The 24,814-nt window shown below is 38.5% G+C and overlaps 1 protein-coding gene across 1 annotated transcript in view; it reads right to left on the bottom strand.

Annotated features, from left to right (window-relative positions):
• Nucleotides 1-24,814, bottom strand: part of tns1b (tensin 1b) — a 201,610-nt gene that overhangs the window by 109,820 nt on the left and 66,976 nt on the right. The window contains exons 2-3 of the mRNA XM_037686852.1: nt 24,571-24,685; nt 2,232-2,269 (exon numbers count right to left, since the gene is read on the bottom strand). Coding sequence (XP_037542780.1) covers nt 2,232-2,269; nt 24,571-24,685 — 153 coding nt within the window. The remainder of the gene's footprint in view (nt 1-2,231; nt 2,270-24,570; nt 24,686-24,814) is intronic.

Genomic DNA, 24,814 nt, shown 5'->3' with positions numbered 1-24,814 from the left:
TATATATATATATATATATATGTTTGTTTTTATATCTTTTTTATCCAAAATTAAGAAAAAACAACAGATATATGTGTCTTAAGTTGTAAATTATTGTTGTTGTGTAAAGAAGCTGAGAGAACGAGCAACAAACATGCGTCACGTGTCGACTCCACATAGTTTTACTCTAAAATAAACTCAACTTTGTTTTAACGATGATCCAATCTCCTGTTTTCGGCTCCTTCCCGTCATCACCCCCATGACAAATTTTACAAACAAGATTTAGTGCATTTTTCACATCCATTCGCAAACTACCAAGCAAGAGGGTGGGGAGACATTTTTGTGACCATTTGTTAGCAGCTGGCAGGTTAAATTTAAGATTTATAGCTCATGTTTGCATAAGAAAACTGCCCCAGCTTTGAGTTATTATAAAGAAATTCCAGCGGTTTTGTAAACAGTAACTTCAGGTGGATTTTAAATGTGAAACAAAGTTTAGAAATGAGCGTTTTAGTCTGCAGGCCTGACAAACTGATAGCGATCATTCTTGACCTCTGCTAGGTCACTCCCTTGTTTTTTATCTCAGGCTTGTTAGCAAATTGCTTCCTGTCAAAGCTATGACAAATATCAGCTGAAATGTTTAGAAAAGGAAATGTTGCTGTGATTTTTGGAGATGGAAAGTCACTGATTTGTGCGACGCAGACACTGGCAGTTTGTTCTGGCCTTCTGCGATGGCTCCTCCTGCGAATTTGACCTCTGGCTTCCTGAAATTCAAATGTTATCAACAAGTATGCGCTCCGAGTGCCATTCATCACACTTTGATCTTCAGAGCAGCAGAAGACAACCTGGAGTGGGCTGTAAAGTAATAAAAGCCAACAGTTTAATGGATTCTTTGCTCATTCCTGGACAAAAAAAATAAAAAAATAAAATAATCACAATGCATCAGCCTTCAGGGCTGTATTTGTCCATCCCAACCTTTTATTTTTACATAGAAGTGATTATAATTGGTCCAGTTAATGCAGCTATATGACGAAAAATAGCTGTTTTGAAGCTTGGTTTATTGCTTCCAACTTAAATCTGTTTTAAATCATTTCATTGTGTCTTAGTGTTTCGCAAAACAATGAATAAAAACAAAACCTTTTATAAATGCAACCTTTTACTAAACCCAGAGGATCTAGGTAAAAGTTTCAGTGCAGACCAGTTAAAAATGTGGTGTGTTTATCATTTCAGGTTGTTTTAGCTACTTTCCCTGACTGAAGCCCACTCTATAAGCCCCCTCCTCATATTTAGCCTGTCCTGTCTGTGCTGCACCCCTGGCATTTCCTGAGAGTTAACTAAAATGTGGGTAAACCTGGCAACAAGAACGCATTGCAAAAATGAATACCAGATGAAGGGTGTGTGCATAGGTGTGTGTTTGTGCTGTATGCTGACGTGTGAGATTTCAGCTGAAAACCTCGGCTGGAAAAGAAAAAAACCTTCAGATACACAAAGCACACTGCTTTCTCCTGCTCACTTTTTTTTTTTTTTTGTCTTTTGCTTCTGCTTTTCAACAGAATTCAGAAGACAAGTTGAGCTCCATCCAGGGCTTGTTTATTTTTAGACACGGTCGATCACCAAGACACAGAAGCTCTTCCAATGTAAACATATTCGGGAACACTGAGGAATTGTTTAGACATTCTTGAGATTTTATTTTCTCCTTTGGACCATAAACTCCCCAACCAACACCATAACTGCATCTGCAAACCCTAACGAAGGTAGCTTACTCCAAATAATCTACATCAATTTATGATTCAGGCAACACGCATGTGCAAAATTGTGATCAAAGCAAAAATGTATTTAAACATATTTAAGTGACATTATAAACTAGGGATGCACGATGTTATCATGCATGGTATCGGTATTGGCCAATATTCGGAATAAAGTTAAAATATCGGACATCGGCCATTCCATCAAAATAACTCTGACACAAAAGGCGCTGTTTTTTCAAATATATATATTTATATAGTGTTAAATCATTTTCAGCCCCCTTTTTGGCCTCTTCATTTGGTAGCAGGACAAATGGACAAAGACCATGCAGAATAATGTAGTATTTTAATTCCACAGTAGAGAAAGCTATGTACTCTGTAAGTAGGTCTAGAAAAAAAAATATTGGTATTTGTTATTGGCCAGATAAGTTTTAACATATGGGTATATCGGATATTGGCCAAAAATCCAATATCGTGCATCCCTATTATAAACGTTATTATGAGTCTTACCTTCACTTCACATTTCTTGTGGCAAGCTATCCGGCACACTGCGAAAGAAAAAGAAAAAGAAAATTACCTTTAAAGTGGATAAAAATATCTTTCCAAACATTATAAATACAGTAAGTATGACACCGAGTGGTTGTCATGGAGGCATGAAAAGGTCCACTCAGATCCCACAGTGTTTGCTCTGCGGTCAAAGACAGCTGGTTGATACTTCTTAGTGTTCGGCTACCTCCTCTCAGGACTCTGGCTTTTTCTCAGAGGCTTAATTCATTATCCCAAAACTCCATAAGAGACCCGAAGACCAATTTATTTCAATAACATTAACAACAAGAACATCCACATGTGGTGGTCTGAAGGCTCTCTGATAAATGCACACCTACTCTATTTAATACACTTTAAAATAACCAAACAATACCACGTAAAAGATGTTTAGCAGGAGAAATGTCAACAGAACATTAGTACGCATTATCTAAGGAATATCATCATTGGTACAACACATATTGAACCGTTATTGCTATACCTCTCAGTATTTCCAAAGTGTCATATCAAGAACCATAATGTTTGCTTTCACTTTGTTTCCTCAATAAGAACTCTACAATATCCATTACTCTTTGTATGATTAATGGTACATTTAAAATGTCACTAACTTTGTAGAAATGGTGCAAACCAATGACACTATCAGGCAAAAAGAGATGATTGTGATGTTGGTCCAAGTTCCAATATGAACTTTTGCAATTCTTTTAGCTATTCAGGAATTTCCACTTTATGGCGGTCCTGTTATGACAGGGAAAAACATAATAAAAAATAAATCCAACCAGACTGTGGATGGTCTGTGCAGTTTGGTGAGGTCTTGAGGGGCGTATCAAGATACATACCCCATTAAGTGTGGTAGACCATGACTGGTCTGTGGTGACTTTGAGCATGAACAGAATTCTTGTAGTGATGTTTTTCACCATGATGGCAGTTATTGGGTGCTGAGTGACACTGTACCCTCAACTCCTATCAGCTTGGTTTTGTTGCCCAGAATTTGCAGCAGGACTGGCCACACTAGCCTCATGCTTATATAACAACGACTGCGACAAGGCCATGGAAACAACCAGCGCAAATGTGATTATAGTGGCAGAGTTGTGTCAGGGCGGGTGCATGGAATGGTGAAGGAACACAAAGATCTTATTTGATGCATAGCAAAAGTGCAAATAGCTCAGACAAAATGTAGTACTATGTTTATTTTTTTTCCTTCATCGAAATCTTAATGGAATAATCCGCTACTTTTCTTAAACTATAATAGAGGGAATTTAATATTTAAACCACTTTAGCTCCCGCTCCTTCTCTCGCTCCACTCCCAAAAGCAACAGGATGATTAAAGCTGATTAATACTGGTCAGTATTACCAATAAAATAAACTAGAAACAAAAACATCCATCTATGAAGACTATGAAGAAGAGGAATATGCAGTGACGAGAGCATGAGAGAAACAATAAAGGAGAGGAAGAGGAATGAAGGGACAAAGAAGAGTGCATCAACATTCCAGGGAAAGAAGAATAAAAGACAGAAATAAGAAACCTAGAGAGCAAGGAGAGTGTAAAGGTAGTACATTTGATCAGTAAATTACATTCTACAGTTTTTTAGTTAACCCATTATGCTCTCATGTGATTCTCTCTCCAGTAAAATAGAAGACAACTTCTTTCGTAGAAGTCCTGGACAAACAAGTTAATTTATGTTCACATATAAAAACACAAAGTACAGTACACGGCGTTCATCTCCAATTTTAACAAATTATGTTTTTTTCCAGATGCATCCTCTATCCATACATCACAGGAGAGCAGTAAATACCAACTGTTATCCATATTAAGTCACAACATGATTTATCTCTGCCAACTCCCTTAACTCTAGCCTCATATTCCCCCATCCCCTCACACACATATGGCTTTATATGTGTCGTATCATATTGTATGACTCACATTTTAATGTTTACATTTCCAAACGTTTCATGATTGCAGTTACTCATTCACTTTCCTCTCTCTTCAGATTGATATGTTGTGTAAATTACATTGTAAAATGAAAATGGAAAAATGCAAGGGACAAATAAGTTTTACAGCTGAAACAGCTTGTTATTTTTGTCCTTTTACAGCTAATACAAGTGTCTCTCTTGCCTGGACATCTTGCTGTCCATCATCCTTCATCAAGTCTAGTTCCCTGTCCACACTTGCAACAGGACAACGTTTGGATTTGCTTCCAAGTACCACCTCTCTCAAAAACACTGACTTCTCTACATTGATCTTACAGCTGTGCCCTGTCAGTATGCAATATGACAATAAAAGAATTGTGATATAAAGTTATGGATAATCTTCTCATTTAGGAAAAAAAAAATATCAAATTTTACTACCCTATCATCAGTAGTTTGTACATAGTTGGCGCCTAGTGGTGTTGACTGTTTATGCAATATTTGCTTTAGCACCGTTTTATTATAATAATAATAAAACAAAGTTGTTTTTTTCTCCAAAAAAAGATTTTAATGAGTACTTTAAATGAGTACGAATGACCTGACTGAACATTGTTGGATTTTATACCTGGATTATTGAGCATGAACATTGGTATTTTAATGAGTAGTTGTGTCTTATTAAAATAATAATAATAATAATAATAATAATAATAAAACTTATGTTGTGCTACTGTTTGTTTCACAGTATTGCAGTATGAAAACTGTGGCAGCCCAAAGAATCTTTCACCCTCAGGGCCTACTGGTACATTAAGGCAGACTTAAGGGAGTGCCCCTTTAGAAAGGTTTGCCTTGGGCCCCAAAATGGCTAAGGCCCTATTTACATGGACACGATGGGGGGGAAACGTAGGTTTTTTTCGTATGTTAATTAGAGGAAAAGATTTGCGTTGACACGGACGGGTTTTGGGTTTACATGCATCTGGAGGATCCCCCCCCGCCCTCCCGAATCAGCTGTAGTTACCATGCCAGGTCATTGGATGGCGCTGTGAATTTTGTACCTTCATCTAATGCGCATGCGGCACGCGCCTTTCCTGTGAGCTAACCAGCTCAGCTAACAACAACGTAACAACAAGTTAAAGCTGGATTCTGGCTGGATTTTGGATAAGAGTCGACAGATTTGACGCCAAGCGGGACCGCTTCGTCTAACAGCTCCACACCGGTCGCTGAGTGGACCAGAACAGAGTCGACGATGTCGGACTTTACTCCGTGATAATCAGTAGCTGATTTATAGCAGGTAAAGCAACGTTCTTAATAATGTTAGTTTGTGTTTACTTGTGTTATAAAACAACCAACTGAGTTTTTATTTTTTCCTGAAAGAAGAAGAAGCTGTCCTCCCACCAGGCGGACCGGTTCTGAACAAGGCTCGGCCCAGATGAACTGCAGGAGGACGTCGAAGACAGAGACGTTGATGAATATTTATTTTAAATTCCCCTCATTTCTTTTATTCAATCCATTCAAGTTCAGTTAACGTGTTTTAATAGTGTGTTCAGTTTAATTATCAGTGTTTGTGTGACATACAGTTTGTGGTGTTTAATAAATAAAAATTAAACCTGATATCTTCATTTTCAACTTTAGTGTTCACGCTATATGTTTAGCATCATTTTAAATTTGAATTAAATAATGTCCAGATAGCTTCATTTAGCTCAGAGCTTCATTATCTCGCACACTAACATAAATACTTTTTATTATTATTAAACTGTTATTTAGCACATTTATGTTATAGTGCAGCGCGACATGTGTGCGTGCCTCGTTCTATAAACAGCGATATTAGAACTGGATCTGATTGCTTCTCTTCCAACACAGATGTCGGTCACAGCACCTGGAATCTGACGTAGATTAACAACGAGATTAAAATATATTCCATCAATCGTAGTTCTGAAAACAGTGTATCCGCCGCCATGTTGATAGAAATATGTCGGTCCACGCGTGCGTGTGCGCATGTGGTTTAACACTAAGCCTCAGCGGGAGATGTTTACATCATCAGCGGGGGGGTCAGCGAAAAACCTCCACTCTGGAAGGTGGGTTCAGAAACCTCCAGATTCAAAGAGGGGGGCCACTGGTGTCGTGTAAATGATCAGCAGAACCGCAGAGAGAAAGTTGCAGATGCACTCAAAATACGCACCGTGTAAACGGCCCCTAAGTCCGCCACTGCCTTTATCAATACATTTTTTGTGCCATCCTTGAGTTTTCAAATCTGCAACCTCTTGATCACAGGCTTGCCTTCTCTGACCTCTACGCAAGCACTCCCCCAAATGCATTATAACATTATAAGTCCTTCCACTCAATAGACAGGGAACAAAAATAGTAAGAATTCCTTGAGACTGGTGTTTTAGTCACAAGTTTGAATTTTGGAGACCGCAAATAAATCCAAGTAAAATAATTATACACACAGACTAATAAAAGTGTCTGAAGCACGTTGATCCTCACTGTGTGGGCTGTTAAATATACTTTGTATACATAATTGTAGTAAAATGGCTTTTTTTGTATTTCTTCTGTACTGGAAAGTTTATGTTTCACTCCCCAGTCTGTATGTCAAAGTGTCCTTGGCCGAAACATTGAACCCCACATTCCTGCAGAGGTGATCATCTGAGTCTGAATCCGTGTCTAACGGATGAACTTACTGTAGGACTGTGCAAAAAAGGTTTTGGCATAAATTTTTATATATTTTCCTTCCAAGCAGCCACTTTTTTTTGTAATCCTTTTAAGTGGACGTGACCAAAAGATCTTCACTTTCTGTAGGTCTATCTTTCAAAGCTTTTCTTTGGACTTGGGATGCCTTTGACTCATTTTCCTTCCTTGTACCTGATCACTTAGACATGGAATAAAACTAGCGGAAAAAGCAGCCAAAAAACAAACAAACAAATAAATAACTTTAGAAAGCCTTAAAAACCTTTAATTGAGACCACTTTGAAATAATATTTACAACAAAGTTTTGGGCCTTGTCATCAAAATAGCATTTTTGCACAATTCTGCAAAATACTGCAAATGTTAAAAAAAAAATTCAAATACTACAAAAACAATACCAAAAAAAAAAATACCAAGACTTTAGCAAAATAAACTTAATTCTGGAATGCATCTACGGATTCAGCTTTAACCAGGTCGATAACCCTTTAAACTAAGATATCATTATAGTTTGTATGTTATTCATAAGAATAAGCCATAAGACAATGAACCATGTAAAAGACATGAAAACGCACTAAAATTGTTCTTCAAGGTCAAGGTTCTTTATTTGTCAATCGCATTGCATGTGGTACACATGGTGGAACAAAATTGTGTACACAGGGTCCCAGTTACATCCAACAAAAGTATAAATTGTAAAAGAAAAACAGTAATAAGATCTAAGATATGAACTCAGAAATACGCTAAAATAAGAATACACTAAACAATAAATGGTGCACAAACTAATATGCCAAACAACAGCAGCACGAACATGAGTCTTTGTGAGCAGATGAATACAAATGAATACAGCAACATGAAATAAATCAGCAGCATGAGATCAGCAGCATGGATAATCAGCTGCACATAGCAACAATCAAAGTGGCATTACAGTGATTTTTTTTTTTCCACAGTGATAATCAAGATTAGATATTTATGAGGCTAACATCTTTAGGGTAGAAGCTGTTCCTCAGTCTAGCAGTTCTACACTTAATGCTCCTTAACCTCCTTCCTGAGGGGAGCGGGGCAAAAAGTGTGTGCTGGGTGAGTGGGGTCCTTCATGATGCAGGTGGTCCTCTTCCTTCTTTGTGTTTTATTAATAAAGTTCGGGGTATTCCACTGAAAAGAGACCAATCTAATTATTTGAATTAAACAAGAATAACAAATATGGTTTAATTAATTTCCACTTCCTTTGGCGTGACTCGCCTTTAGTTGCTGAGCCCTCTCCTTGGACTCCCATTGGGTCTACAAATAGGGGTCAGTGGAGAAGAGCACCTAGACCAGCAGCTCATAAACTGTCAGGTCCTCTCGAAGGACTGAGAACCAAAACACAGCTCAGAGTGCCGACGTGTAGTCTTTACAAATGAAGAGGAAGGCCGTGTGCTTTTCCTGGAAGGCCCTACACCTTATGTAATGAGTTATTTTTCTTGTCCCGAGTCACATTTTCCAAAGCGTCTCTGGGTTGCTGATAAATACTTGATCTGAATGTGTAAGTTGGCTGATCTTTACATTGTGTCAGAGTGGAGATTATGCTATTTTAGCAGTCCTGTGATCACTCCAAGTCCTCCCTTTTATCCATCATTTAGTTTGAGATATACAGGACGTTTCTTTAGCAGTGCATTCTCTCTAACAATAGTGTGAATTTTTGAATGATTGCTTAAGCTGATTTATGACACTTTGGAAGAAAGACACACAAGAATAAAACGAACTTGTGAGATTAATCAATCTCTGGTTTTCTTTAGTGTTTGTGCAAAAAATAAATACTCAAGCCTCACTCTTATAAGCACATTGATAAATTATAAGTGACATCTGTAGCTCATTAGCTGTGTAAACAAAAACAAACAGTACAGCAGCATGGATCGCATATAAAAGATGGCCGCCCTCCTGCGTCTGACAATCGGAGAACTGCCTTGTAGGAATCCTTTGTCCATAAATTAATCTCAGTGTAGAGAATCATGGAGGACTTACGCTGAAGCCTCAACAAAAAACAATTTAAAAGGGAACTTACATTTTCTAAAACAACTCAAACTTAAAATCTTCCTGGCAGTTTGAGCGAACATATCGGTATAATTTAACCCTCATCACTTGAACATGGAACATCATTCCATGGCGCTACACCAACTGTATGCATCGAGGATGCTCAACACCAACATTAATAAAGATGGATAACAACTTCCCATTGTTCAAAACTGTAGCCAAACATCTGTTTTGTAAGAGCTGCCATGTTGTATTTTTGGACCATACGAAGGTGGGAAGCAGTACACTTGCTATAAAAGTCCCGCCTCAATGCCTTCTCAACTCGCTAAAGGGCTTCCACCCTGTCAATCATAGAGCAACAAGACACTTTTCTTAAAGCTTGAAATAACTAATTGAAACTAAACATACTGTATTTGAACATGAAACAGCAAGTTAAGAGCTACGTCAATCAACAAAAATTAATACCTGAAAAATATCCAAAGTGCATTTGTCTAAATGAGACCGATGTCCTTTTCGTTTTCATGGAAGGGCGGGACTTAAAAACTGTACTGCAGTCAGTCAAGTAGGGGGTGCTTGTCTATCATGGCTTCAGCTTCCTGATTATGGTCCTCTCCAAGTTATATAAATATATGATACAGTGTATATGTCAGTGTGCTTCAAATGTTTCCTGTCTGGTAGTTCTTCTAGATTAATCCTCAAACCGCTATAGACCGTTTAAATGATAATGTAACTTTTTTTCTGTAGGGCAAAATGTATAAATATAAAAATAGGAACTCCTGATTTAAAAAGATCTGATTATTTAACAATTAAAGCTCTAAACTAAATGATGGAACTAACCCTAATCCAGAGTTAGCTATTAAAGCCCTATAGACAGTTCACAGTGCTTTGATAGCGTTAAGAGTAAAGGCCGGATTCTGACGTAGAAGGATTCAATAATAAATTATATGTAATAAATAATCATGTCACTTATTTATCTTTTGTTTGACAAAAAAATGTCCCTTTGAAAAGCAAAAGCATCTTTAGTTCTGGTTAAGATGGCAGCTTAAATACAGTAGGGATTTTTGCGTGTATGTGCAACATAAAATACAGAGTCAAAAATTTGATGTCCAGAATGTAATATCAGCACATCTTGATGAATTCTCCAAACAGAAGTCACTAACTGCTATCTGATACGGGTAAGATACTGACAGTTTTTAAAAGTTTTATGCAACACCAATAAAAAAATAAAAGGGCAATACCACTGATGACCACAAGGAGCTGGTTCCAAATTTTTTCGAATTCGGTTTCAGGTTCAGGTTTGGTTTATTTGTCATGTGCAAAATAAACAAGGTCAACAATGCAATGAAATGCTTAGGACGAGAAGAACCGTCTCGGCTCGCCAAATTAAAAAAACAAAAACAAAAACAAGAAATATCAAAGCATGCAGCAAAAATACTAAAAACATACTAAAAAAATTTAAAAAAAAACCTCTAGGATACAAAATCATACTTGACGTTTCATTCTACAACTGTCAAACGTTTCGGGCATTGGCAACTCAAGACTTGAAAATATTAGTTCAGACACTAATATGTTTATTTCTTAACCAATCTTATGGCTTGAAATGACACAGAACATGTCTATTAATGCAGACTGCATTCCACTCCTACAACTGTGTACCCTGGTTTTCCATAAATCCTCCTCGAAATGGAATGCTGCCCTTAATATTACAGTGTTTGTCAGTTTTACAAGAAAATTTAATTCTATTTGTGAATTATCAGTAAAAAACAGAAACTGACCTACTTTTCAGAGTTAGTCTTTAGAAACTGAAGCAAGAGACAGTGGGAAGCTTCCTTTTTGGAGTCATATGTAATTACATCATGGCTCACTTAGTTTCTATTTAAATACTTGTGGGACTATATTTGTACAAGGGGGTAACGGTTTATAACTTCTTAATTAGAGGCCTTCAAATGTGGGTGGCACCATGACATACAACCAACATGCACACGCAGAGTTCCCAGGGTCAGAATGAAGGGAGCGAACGACGAGACACAAAAATGTCAGTCTCAAGATGGAGATCAACTTTAAAATAAAATAAAAATAATAAAACTAATTATACAGTAAAATATTTTCTTAACCAGAGAGAGCTTGGCAGACTTTCAGCTTACATTTAAACTCAGAAAACATTTTTTTTTTCCTTGTTATTTTTATTTTTTTGTGGTGAAAAGACAAAAAAAAAAGTTTAAGTTGAGTTTTAATGTTTTGTGTGTTTGATCAAAATAAACCTTTTTAGTTTCTGCATAAAACTTATGAACTTTTTTAAGAACTTCCAACATTTTATTGCTGAGACTGAAAACTGTCTTGACCTTGGATGTCTGGATCTCAATCATGTGCATAATCCGGCTGCATTTGATTTGCACATCGGGACTTGTTTTCCAGGCGAGTCCTGGAAGGAGACCCAGAGGAAGACCCAGAAATTGCTGAGGGGATAACGTTTCCTCTTGGGTCTGAGAACACCATGGGATCCAGGAGGAGCTGGAGAGTGTTGCTGTCTGGTTTCCCCTCCTGGACCCGTGTCCTGCATGACCTGACCACGAATGGACAGATGGATGGACCCGTTTGATCCTCCGAGGCAACAACAATTTAAAGGTAAAGTTAAAGCCTGTACCTCACTGGGCTGTCACTGTTGGTGACTAGTTGGAGATGCAAAATTTAATTTTAATTAACTTTATTTTCATTTTAACTTTTTTTTAAATTGGAGATTTGGCACTTTGTGCTGCTGATTATCCATGCTGCTGATTTCTTAGCCATAAGCTGCTATATTTATACCCATCTACTCACTACAGACTCATGTTCAGGCTGCTGTTTAATACGCCGTATTATAATATAATATTATTGTTTAGCGTATATCTTAGATCCTTGTATACTGATTTTATTTTTTATAGTTTATATTACAGTATTGCTATTTTGGGTGTAACCGGAACCTTGAGTACACAATTTCGTTCCACCTCGTGTACCACATGTGATGCGGATGACAAAGAAACTTGAACCTTGAAAATAGCAAGAAAACAGCACACGTTTTCCCTTAAAACCACATTGTATTGGTTGATATGTACATATGCAAACGTATCCTAACTGCAAATAAATGGTAACAGTGCGACACTCCTGCAGATGATGTGTATATTTATTGGTCGCAGCTTATTACCCCAATAATGGAGTAAGCTGCTGGGGGAAGAATCAGTTTTGTTGCGCGTTTCCTTGACTGATGAAGCCTTCCGGATCGAAGGTGAAACGTTTCAGCACAAAAAAAAGAAACTGTCCAGATGACCTGACTGAAAAATGTTGGAATGTCGAAGGATGCTGCTGATCTCATGCTGCTGATCTCACACTGCTGTATTCATTCATACCCATCTACTCACTACAGTCTCATGTTTGGGCTGCTGTTTAATATACCCTATTACTTTACATTATAGTGTTTAGTGTATAATTTAGATCTTTTAGCGTTTGTTTAGAGTTCGTTTAGAGTATATCTTAGTGTAAATCTTAGATCCTTATATACCGTTTCCTTTTATACTTTATATTTTTGCTGTATTTGGGTGTAACTGGGACCTTGAGTACACAGTTTCGTTCCACCTCATGTATCACATGCGATGTGAATGACAATAAAGAAACTTGAACTTGGATAAAAGTGGGAATCGTAAAACAATTTTGTCTTAGAACAGTCACAGAATTGTCACAGGTCCACAGCCAAGAAAGCAGTTTTCCAAGCAGTGAAGACAAAAAAAAAAAAAAAAAAAAAAAAAAAAAAAGAAAGGCCATGATTTTCCATATTAGCCTCTCAAATGTGGTGACACATCACTGGTGGCAAACATCCAGAGTTCAACTAGACTGCAAACAAAAATGTGTCCATTTTCCTAAAGGTCTGAGTCTCCAACAGTGAGATGCCTCCTTTAATATCGGACAATCTCAAGGTTTGGATATCCTATCAACCAAATCTCCACTGAATCCAGGAGCTGTTTAGTTTTTTCATTCCCTCTTGCTGCTCTCCTTCTGTTTGACACAAACAACAGAGGTACAAGACAACTCCGAGGCCTGTGTAAAGTACTTCTGACACGTTACGCGTGATACAAGTCCCGTGGAATGCTCTCACGTGTGAGAAACTGAAGCATACTTGAGTTTTTGCTTGATAAGAACAAAAAGTTATGGGCCTCTCCTTCAGGGGCCACATCAGGAGGAGCTCCTATCACAGGAGTCCCTGGTAAGCATCAGTCTGGGGCCACATGGGAAGAAGGGTTAGGACTTCCATATTGGGTGTGAAAAGCGCCGAGCCCTGAACTCGTGTTGGGCTTTACCTTGTTAGGAAGTTGGAAGTTTGGAGAATAAACAGAGCCGAAGTGTTCCTGGTGGAGAAAGGGAAGAAAGCGGAGATGATGAGGGATGAAAGAAGAAGTGTTGGATGAGAAAACTAGAAAATGTTTGAGAATATGAAATTATAATGCGAGTGTTTGAGGGTTGGTCAAGAGATGATGGGGAATATGAAACAGCATTTTATAGTGTGTTTGTAAAGAGGTGGTGGTGGTGGGGTGGGGTGTTTCCTTCCACCCTGTCCCTTGGAATGAGCTCCCACAGGGCTGGGCTGAACCCCTTAGAATACAATCAGAGGGTGGGGGCTGAACAGTTTCCTTTTCCTCACCCCCCCTCCTCAAACTTTCACCAACCATGTTTTCTTCCATTTTTTTCCCCCCTGTCATGCACAAGGCAAAACATGTGAGCAGCAACACAGGCACATGCAGTTTATACATTATGTCACTCTGTACAGACTCAAACCAGGTCCCTGAACTCGACGGACTCGAGCAGGTCTGTGCAGAAGTTTACAACGGTCCTCATTCCTTTATATTTGGAATATATTAGTCACTAGCAGACTGGTTAACCATTGCCTACTACTGCTTCCACAGGGGCTCTCAAAATATCTCCAAGGCATTTTTTTAATACAGCGTCTGTTTTAAGGCAAAAATTGTAGTTTGGTTAAACCTCATCTTTTGTCTGTCTCAACTTTTTATACGCCCGTAGAAAGGTAGATGTATTATGGTATGGTCTCTGTTCGAACAGCCGTACATCCAGAAACTTTATCTTGTCCCTCCCATAACTTGTGATCAGATCAAGATAATTTAACAAATACACATATCACTTCACAGTGTCAAATACACATCACCAAAGCTCCTAGGTCAAGGTCACAAATCAAGGTCAGAGGGTACAGAAGGTCTTTGCTCGTCTACTGCTGGACAACAGTTTGTCATCGGGCGTATAATGTGCTGAATGCAGGACTCTTTACATCACAGTGCAGCTTAAAGTTTAATTAGCTTGTTTTTTTGTTAGTTGTAGATGATTGATGAAATTTAAAGGGATTTTAATCAACACAGGTGGTACTTGTTCAACAGTTTGAGAATCATGGTTCTATCTCGGGGGAGGCAAGGGACACCCTGGACAGGTTTTAAGTCCATCACAGGGTAGAGCTGTCATTTCTAACCCGAAGCCGGAGCCTGGCCCGACCCGAATTAGGGCTGGGTCATAATTCTGTGTTTAATATGCGGGCCGGGTTGGTGTCGGGCTTTGATTTCATTAGTGGATGCACGCGACTGATGATCCAATTATATGGCAACATAGCTTGCCATACAGTCACCAGCCACACACGGCCATTTGACCGCGTGCTGACCAGCCTTAAAAGAAGTAAAAAGTTCAGTTAAGCTTCAGACGGACTGCTGCCAGCGATCCATCAAAAGTCCATGGACGTTCATTCAGCAGCTGCACTCAGAGGACACGTGCGGCCAACGACACAAAAAGGTGAAATCACAAAATATCTGAAATGTCAAAGCAGGGTCCGTGTCTGAATAATGCAGAATGCAGGCAGAAGAAGGGATTTAATGTGTTTTGACAGCCATGAAAGGACAAACACCCCCTCAGCTTTGATCTTCTGCCTCTTTTACTCAGCCGAGCGCGTCCGTTACCGTTAACTATACAAGCAGTCAAAGCTTAATTAAAAATGTTGGGGGGGGTGGGGGGGTGGGGGTTCAGGCTCAGACGTGTAATTACTGTTAATTTGTCGGGTCGGGTGGGGTTTGAAAATGATGGCTATGGGCTGGGGCCGGGTCAGATTTTTTGGGGTCGAATGCAACTCTATCACGGGGGCCACATGGAGAAAAACAGCCATTGACACCTAGGGACAATTAGAGTTGCCATTCAGTGTAACATGCAGGCTTTTGGTCTGTGGGAGAAAACCGGAGTACCCGGAGAAAACCCATGCATGCACAGAGAGAACATAAAAACTCCATCCAGAAGGGCCCACGGCTGGGGTTCAACGCAACAGCTTTACCAACTGCGCCACTGTGCCGCCCAGTTACCATTTAAAACCTCCCTGCACACGTTCTTTCCTACAGATATCAGGGACACTGATGAATTGAAAAAACAGGATTGTGTCAAAGCCAGCCACTCGCTCCAGTGTTTGTGGACGACTGTCTGATCTAATGTGGTGACTTGAAGCAACAAATACAGGATAAACAGTGGCTAAAAGTTGCTGCAAACACTTGAAAACCTGTGGCTGATTTTGTTGTTTCCTCACTGAACCCTGATCCATCCTCTGTTCACACTGTGTTGCTGTAAAGCAGACTTTTCCTTCTGTGTACGGTGGTATTAATGTTAGTAATTATCCACACTCAGTCATTCCTATCCGTCGTCTGACTCATACAGCGGTGTCATCGCTCGGCCCACACGTTTTCCCCCCAGCTCTTAATCCCCGCCTGGGTTGGATTTCTGCGGGTAAAGCCCCACCTTCATCCAGCTGCTGAAGCTTTCCCAACATAGAAGATCCTCAGAAACATGGCAGGGAATAAATCCTGGGCTGTGTCATCCGTTTGCATTGTCCTAACAAAACAAAACTTCTGTTTGCTTACGTTTCTGTCCGGTTTTTGTGTTTGAGTCACCGTGGGAGACAAGTCTGACTGGGGTTTTGTCGAAACAGCTGTTTCCACTGATGCACATCCACACACACAGAGTGACACGAAAACCCTGCAAACAAAATCTGACAAAAACAAAACTGTACACCTTTAGGACAGAGTTTGGTGGAAGTGGGAAGCAAAAGAAAGCAGCGTGTTGTTAAGATGGATGGAAAGGACTCCGCTGACACCTGGTGGTGCTTTTCTGCACTTTAAAAAAAACATTTAAACCCAATCCCATATGTTTAAATACCATTATAAGACATATATGACAAATAGAAAAATTGCATTTCTTCCAAAAATGTGAATGTTTAATGCAGAAGAACTCACTGAAAAACAGCTGAAATTAGCTCAAAAATAAAAAAAAACATTCTGAAATGTAGCTGGAATGGAAGAACAAGCCTAAATTAGCAGAATAAAGCAGAAAGAACACATATTTGCTGGATTAGGTTTAAACAGGCAAAAGTGAGCACAACAATTAGGAAATTAGGTTTAAAAAAGGCTGAACTTAGCAAAAAAAAAAGTAGCTGAAAAGGCAGAAAGAAGCTAAAACTACAAAAAGGAAGCAGAAAGAACTGAAATGAGCTCATAAAATGTGGAAATAGACGAAAATGCTCAAATTAGCAGCAACATAGCTAAATAGTAGCTGAAAAAAATTGAAAATAGCTGAATTTTTTTTAGAATACAAGCTGAAATTAGCATAAAGAAGCAGAAGAAGCACAATAATGAGCATAAAGAATCGCTGGAGAAACAGCTGCAAGTAGCAGAAAAAAGTTTAAATTTGCACAAGGAAGCCGACAGAAGCTGAAGCAGAACAAAATGTGAAAGGAGCGGTAAAAGGTTGTAAACATCTAAAGACGTGAAGGATGTAAAATGAGCTCAATTGATTTTCTTTGAGGAAAAAATAGAAAAGGCAAAATATTTCCAAAAGCTAAAGTTGCACCAATACCAAAAGCCATAGCGCCCTTCTCCTGAACGAGCTGAACGTTTTGATTTACGATTTGTTAAAATAGCACAAAAAACCGTGGAACGAGAAAGATGCCGAAATGCATACGGAAGAAAAATGGCTCACAATAGTGTGAACGCTTCACAAACATTCACACAATAAAAAAAAAAAATAGCTGGACATTGAGAACAAAAGGAATTCACAGAACACCTTTTCTGTGCCACCATAGTTCATGTATGACTTTTAGTAAAAGGAACACAAACAATTCTTCTCCAATCAAAAGTGTATCAAAGTTAAACGGTCCTCGAAGTGTTGCAGCCTTTTGATGCTTTTTAAAGAAACTGTTTTCACAGGGACCAGCCGCCTAACATTTTTAATTTCTCAAGCTAACAGGTTTAAGGCAGAAAAAAAAAAAAAAAAAAAAAAAGAAGCCCTACTACAGTATATATAATTTAGATAAACAAGTCTAACTTTTGTCTGGAAAGGTTTTCGTTCTTTAGATTAAAGCCTTGTGCTCATACTGTACAAGTTAAACTTACATTTCAGTAATCTTAAATAAAACAAGGATTTTCTTATCCAAGTCAGATTTTGATTCTTGTCTTTATAAATCTATATTTGGGATTACGTATTTTGATAAACACTATCTTACCTGTTGTTAATTAGCTCTTTGAAAAAGTTGAGTTTGGGGAAACAAAGTTGCATTCTGACAGGACTAAGAACCTATCGGCTACTCTGATTAGATCACTTTCATCTGAAAACAACTCCAATCACAAAAATGTGAAATTTTAAATAACTTGTTGCTGTCAAGGTCCCATTAAATTGTTAATTACAAATAATCCTATGGTTATTTAAAATCAGCTCGTCTGACTTCCTGTGCAGCCTGGGTGCTTCTTGCAGGAACCTTAAGGAAACATCAAAAAACGTAAAGGTTAAAAAAACTGCATAAAAAGTTTAAAAATTTTATACCATATCACCTTACAGAGAAAGGTCTTTAAAATTACATTTTACCCCAACAACACTTTCACATGAAATTATTATTAGTGATGAAAATGTATAATTTTTTTGCAGGTAGTGCTCCAGGCTGCAATTACAGTAGCTTCCAGCATTTGCTTGCAAATAATCAAAGACGTCCATGTAAACAAACATTTTACATTAAATAAAAAAAAAAAACAAACAACAAACTATATTTTTTAAGAAGTGCTGCGTTTTTTCAACAGAATGGAGTTAGTTTAAGATGGCAGCTGTAAACTTTAGTCTTGGTCAACTCTATTTCCCTAAATTTAAGTAACTTTAGGTCTATCTAGAACAGGTGAAATATTAATCATTAATAACCTTAACACAAAAACAGTCTTCAAATTGTTCAAAATATTCTAACTCTTATTTATCGCTTCAGTTTTTTTTAAGCCACTGAATCTGACCATACTTTATGCCCATCGTATTTGAATTTACCTGGTAAAGAAAAAAAAAAAAAGTTTTGATATTTTTCACGAACTGATGAGGAACACAGGAGAGATGAGCTGTAATGTTTTAATCTCGCCAGCAGGGGGAGACATTGCTGCATTTCCCCACTGAAGTTTTACTTTTCTGTCAAGTAATACCATTTGGTGCATCATGAAACAAAATAATCCAGCAAAGAAGACCCAGGACTGTTGGGACAGTTAGTCCTCCATCAGGCAAGAACGGGACAACCTCCTCATCAGGTCCCTGACTTTGACAGATTGCATATCTTTTACACAACGTCCTGATGTTTTAAGAATCAACGTATTTTTATGATGCTTCATGATCAGTGAATTCAAAAAGTGTATGCTTCATGATCAGTGCATGACATTAAATCAGTTATTGTCAGTGGGATTTGCTATATACCAGCTGCATGAGCTCAGAAGTCAAAAAGAGCACCGTGATGACCTTCAGTGTCCCTCAGCTACTCACACCTGCTACTGTAGTCTGTCTCTGCAGAGACTTTGAAGATCTCAGAGGGAAAAAAGTGCTTCAGCTGGACAAAGGTATCTTTGTGGGTTTGTTTCAGCAATGTTTAGTTCTAGTAAAACATCTAAACGAAGCTGCTAATCTTAAGCAAAACAACTCCAAATAAGAAATGGCATGTGCTTACACATCCTGAGCTCAGGCCTCTGGCGTTTTGCCTTACTTTTTAGGAAACAACAGCGCTCATTTATCCTGCAGCTACAAACAAACCGTCCTCCGAAGACTGAATATAAAAGCCTCGAGGCCTATTCTCCCAGAATACCCTGCCCTGTTTTTAAAAGTGGAAAACTGTGGTCCAAACCTACGTCAACATGCTTTTGTCAAGCTACTGAACACCTCGTATCCTGGCAACCACCAAAGGGCGAGGAAGTGCTGGTGTCATAATGGGGCCATGTGACTGGAGACTGTTGGTAAACAAGAGCAGCGAAACAGGAAGTGTCGGGTCCAGCTATCAAAACATTTGGGGTAATGTTTGTTCACATTGTTACCAAATCCAACGGGACTAAAACTTCGGCTCACTTGCCATCTGGCAACAGGTTAGATGAGAACATTAAAACTTTTTTTCTTCTGCTGATCTTTAAATAAAGGCAGGAAGCAGCTGGGCCGGTTCAAACCAAACAAACACCAAGTCACAGCAAGAGAATGGATACGCAGAGGAAAACTACACGTTGGGACAAAACTGCAGCAGTTTATGAAGCAGGAGAGAAAAGACTGATAACTGTTGGGACGTGAGGGTCCAGAGTGTGAACAGAACGTCTGAGAAAACAGAGTGGTCAAAGACCCTCTGCCTTCCAAGGTGATGTTCAAACAATTACTGGCTTTGTTTTGTGCAGTGTCTGGTTATTTGAAACGTGTGACAAGGAAAACAAAGAAAACGGTTCATGAGAAGGTTGTCGTCAAAATGAAGTTTATTTTAAATAAAGTTAAAAGAAACATTTGATGTCCCACCCAACATTTTTCAGTCAGGTCATCTGGACGGTTTCTTTTTTTCGTGCTGAAACGTTTCGCCTTCGATCCAGAAGGCTTCATCAGTCAAGGAAACGCACAACAAAACTGATTCTTCCCCCAACAGTTTACTCCAAAGTGGAACAAACCAGTTTTGTTTGTGATAAGATGGTCTCTTCATTTAGATATTTTCATTTCTTATCTCTTATATTACTTATATCTTCATTTATCTTATATCTTCATTTAGATATTTTTATGTCCCAATTAAAAGCTTTTTACCTTTTACCATCCATCAGTCAGCCATCCATCCATCATACATCCATCATCCATTCATCCATCCATCTATCATCATCCATCCATCCTTCATCCATCATCGTACAATACATGACCTACAACAAAGAAAACATCCATCCATCATCCATTCATCTTCCATCCATCCATCTATCCATCTTCCATCCATCCATCATCCATCCATCATTCCATCCATCCTCCATCCATCCATACTCCATCATTGTGCAATACATGACTTACAATAAGGAAAACATCAACATCCATCCATCCTTCATCCATCCATATATCCACCATCCATCTATCTACCATCCATCCAGCCACAATACATCCATCCATCATCCATCCATCATTCCATCCACCATGCATCCATCCATCATCTATCCACCCACCCACCCACCCACCCACCCACCCATCCATCCTTCATCCATTATTGTACAATACATGACCCACAATAAGGAAAATATTAACAACCATCCATACTTCATCCATCCATCCATATTCCATCTATCCATCATTCCATCCATCATTCCATCATCCATCCATCCATCATTCCATCCATCAACTATCTAGCCATCATCCATCCACCCACCCACCCATATAAATACAAAATACTTTTGTCTGTTGGTTAATTTTGGCTTAGCTTTCCTTATTCACATTAGACCATAACCGCAGCAAGGATATCTGCTTAGAGCGCCTTACTTTGTAAAATTAAAACACAGATATTTATGAAACAATACAATTGCTTCCAATTCCAAGTATATCTCTTAATTTTCCTTCTGCAATGCTGTTCTCTAACAAAATAATAATAAAAAAATAATAAAAAAACGAGAAAACGCAGAGGAAAAACTAACGTTTTAAACATCTGCTGCCCGTGTTGCGCATTCATTTTGTGCCGTCCTCATAAATCCGTCTCAGCCACACAAACACTGAACTCACTCACACAAATGAACAAACCCAGATACAACCGAGGTAAATTAGATCAGCATACAGTTCAGTGCAGTCTTGTCATAGTGGTTTACTTCTCCCATAAATCTCTTCCAGACGACGGTTCCAGGTGTCGTTCTGTGGCGGTTTACGAGAACATTAAGGAGACTGTCTGCAGACATGAACAAAGACCATTTAACCAGGATGAGCTGACAGGAACAGAAACAAAACCAACCCCTCCAAAAACTGAATCAATACCAACTCCTGGTAAATAAAATGAAGCAGAATTTATTTTTAGAGCCTTCGTTTCCCCTGAAAAAGACCATCCCATACGACATGATCCCTTCACCACCAGTTTGAAGAAATTCAAGATATTTGGGATGAAAAACTAACAAATGAAAAGACAAGCTGACATTCTTTTAATGTTTAGAAATTTGTCCTGAAGTCCAACATTTGAACTCTCCAGTTATTGAGAATAAAAGCTGTGTATTTAAAAGCTTCATCTTCTCAACGATATGCTTAGTAATCAGTGGCAGTAAAATCCTTTGTGCAACATTGATTTAGGATTGACTTTGAGACGCACAGTCATGAAAAAACAACGGTCACCATCATTACATTCCAGGATTTTGCACATCAGGACGTTATTAAAATGATCTGGTCTTCACCAGGTTCTAAAATTTCACCTCAAGGGGAGAGAAACAACAGATTGAACCATGTAAATTACCGATTAAAAATTAAGGCAAAATGGGAAAGCTGTGTGAAGTATTAGTTACATTCTTGGTGTTTTCACATGATTTCGGAGATTCAGTATTTGCCGGGAGCTGCTGATCAAGTGTATTGATCAACTGATCATTGTCAGTGGAACCATCTCGGTAAATGCAGGACTTTTAGCTGCTCCGAATCAAACAGGTGTGTGCTAGCACAATGCCAAGGTGAAAAAGCAGAAAGCAATGCGTTCAACACAATGGTACTTCTTCCAGTTATTTTACTGTCAATATTGGTGTACCACAAGGCTCAGTCTTAGGACCCACTTTCTTTACAATCTGCGCAATCTACACAAGTGATGTAGACGTTCATGTTTTTAGTATTTTACTTTGTTTCATAATGTAGCTTGATTAAATTTTGTTTATATCACTACTTTATTTACTTTTCATTTTATATGTATTTTATGGCTGTTTATTGTTGTGTACCTGATCTGTGGTTTTGTCTAAAAGAAGTCTCTCTTGAAAATGAGTCCTTGTGACTCAATGAGACTAACATGTACAAATAAAGGTTGAATGAAAAAAAAGGCATCAGTAATGACCTTAGAGATGAACTGTTGCTGACCATTAATCTGAGAAGCAATACAGGTAATTTCTTAACGAGTAAGTCCATCACAGAGAGAAAGATTTTGCACAAGTGGAAAATGTTTTAGACAGCTGACAATCTTCCCAGGAGTGGACGTTTAAGCAAATCACCCAAAAAAAATCAGACTGCAATAATCAGAGAAACAAACAAAAAAATAATCCAAGAGCCTCAGTTAGCAGGTTAAAGATCAGAAAACTGTTGCAGGGGAACGCCTCAAACCAGCTGTTCAAAAACAGTGGTGGAAAGCGGATGATTTGAGCTTGTTTGGGCACCTTGCACTCATTGATCCAACCAGCAACTCCTCTGTAGACCAGAGGATTCTAGAGACAAATATGAGGCTATCTGTCCGACAGCTGCAGCTTGGATCAAACTGGCTCAAGATTTAACAGGACAATGATCCCATAAAGAACAAATCTACAATGGGAGATGGTTCTACAAGCTACTGAATCCCCATTTTCCATTTTGGCTTCATTTTTGTTTAATAAATAATGAAGCGGTTAAACCTGCTGTGCATTTTTATACACTTGAAGTTATGTTTTAATTACTTGAGAACCTGGAAAAGACCTGATCGCTTTGATTATGTACAGATACGTAAAACCCTATAATTAGGAGAGGGTGAACATTCTCATAGCTGCCCTCTACCCTAGAAGCTAGACTTTCCTAACCAATAATAAAAAAGTATGTGAAGTGAATATAGTGAAACGAGTAGAAGGATCCCTGCTTTAGATGTAAGCTTTTACTGTCATCAGAAATAGATTTGTGGCAGGCATGAAAGCAGCACATCAACAATGAGTTCTAACAACTGAAATTACACCAACTCACAGAAAAAGCTAATGGTTTTCTGAGCTTCATACCTGCCTTGTGTCTGGTTTGGAAGCTACAATATTTAAGATAGTAGAATATTAATTCAGACTTTGGAGCAGTACTGTACACAGCTCTCCCACCAGTCAACAACAATACCTGTTCAATAAAGCCCATTAAGGAAATTGAGAAGGTGTTGACCTTTAGCCTCCCTGGAGCTTTTTAAACCCTCCTCCAACACTTAACGGACCAAACGCTGACACAAAGCTGACCTCAGTCAGCCGACCCCCGTCAGCCTTGGATGACATGTCGTTCAGACCACAGATGTTGCAATAGAGAATACTTTTATTGTCATGACAGTAGTTGGAAAATCCTCTTGTCATTTCTCAACTACAGACTAGAAAAATGAAACAAAGTATTCCTGGAAAACACAACAAACCAAATATTGATTTAATTTTGAGGCTGAACTCGGGCCAGCAAATATAATGCCTTAAAATAATGAAAATAATATTAAAATGATATGACTATGACCAACAAATTGCAGAAAAACCCTTTATTCTTCAGCTAATTCAGGCAACACAACTCATTAAATGAAACTGAGTCTGTCAAAAAAAAAAACCAAAAAGAACAAAGATGGTTCTTTGTATTTATGGTAATATGTTTTAAGTTGTGTTGGCTTTTTATCACCAGACTTTGCAGAAACTATAGAACAAAATCTAAAATGAAAGAAACTGATACGAAGCATTAAGTGTTCATGAATGTATTTTTAGTCAAGACTTTAGGAGTCACCTTATCAGTCAGTAAAACCATTAGGATTACCAATACTCTCTCAGTAAACAAGCACCTAATGGAAAATTAGGGCATCCCCAAACATTGTGCCAACAGAGAGGCTGGGGGCGTGTTAAATACAGTTGTGTGGGAAGAAGTCTGTCCTCTTTCAATTCTGTGGTTTTCCATACAAGGACATGAAAATAATCTTATCTCTACCAGGTTCTAAAATCCTTCCAATCGAACCTTAAGTGTTCAAAAACAGCAGATTTGATCCTGCCATCACTATAATGCATATTAAAGTAGCACAGGTTTCATGTAAGTCCCATAAGTACAATGGAGAACATAAGTTGTTTCACAAGATTTCATTAGTAAGAAATTATTGATTTAAACGTGCACAGTCTAAACAAACTCCATGGGGTTTAATTCCATAGTTATTTACACTTAAAGGTGATCCGTTTCCCCAGTTTGTTGTGTTATTGAGAAGGTGCATGAAGTCTGATGCCATCAGTCTCCTGAGTGTGGCACTCCACGTCTACAAACCACATCAGCTCATCTCAAGAGCTGCTTCTTAAAAGATAAGTTTTAAGCCTGAGTGCAGTATCTCTATTAGAGGTAAGCAGAAAAATGAAGCACATAAATGCCCGTCTCAGCCAACAGATCAGAATTTAAACCACTGGAGGTCAACAAAAGCAGGACTACTCTGTGACTCCTGTTAGTCTGAGGCCACCTCAGGAACACTTACCTCGGCAGATGAGTCCGTCCTGGACGATGGTTTGTTTGCAAACGTCGCAATGCTTGGTCTTTTTGAAGGTCTTCACTCGAAACGTGTGGGAATGAAGAGCCTCCAACCCCTCTGGCTGCATGCAAGAAAACAAAAGAAAACCAAAAAAAATAGTATAAATATCTAGAAATATCCAGTAAATAGCTAGAAGTGCTATGAATCGTACATGGGCCAAGTCTGACATTTTTCAGACATTGTTCTGGTA

This window comes from Nematolebias whitei, chromosome 13 (genome assembly GCF_014905685.2).
Source record: "Nematolebias whitei isolate Nwh7 chromosome 13, NemWhi1, whole genome shotgun sequence".
Classification (NCBI taxonomy): Eukaryota; Metazoa; Chordata; class Actinopteri; order Cyprinodontiformes; family Rivulidae; genus Nematolebias; species Nematolebias whitei.
The sequence above is the reverse complement of the archived record's forward strand: the minus strand, read 5'-3'. Positions and strand labels throughout refer to the sequence as shown.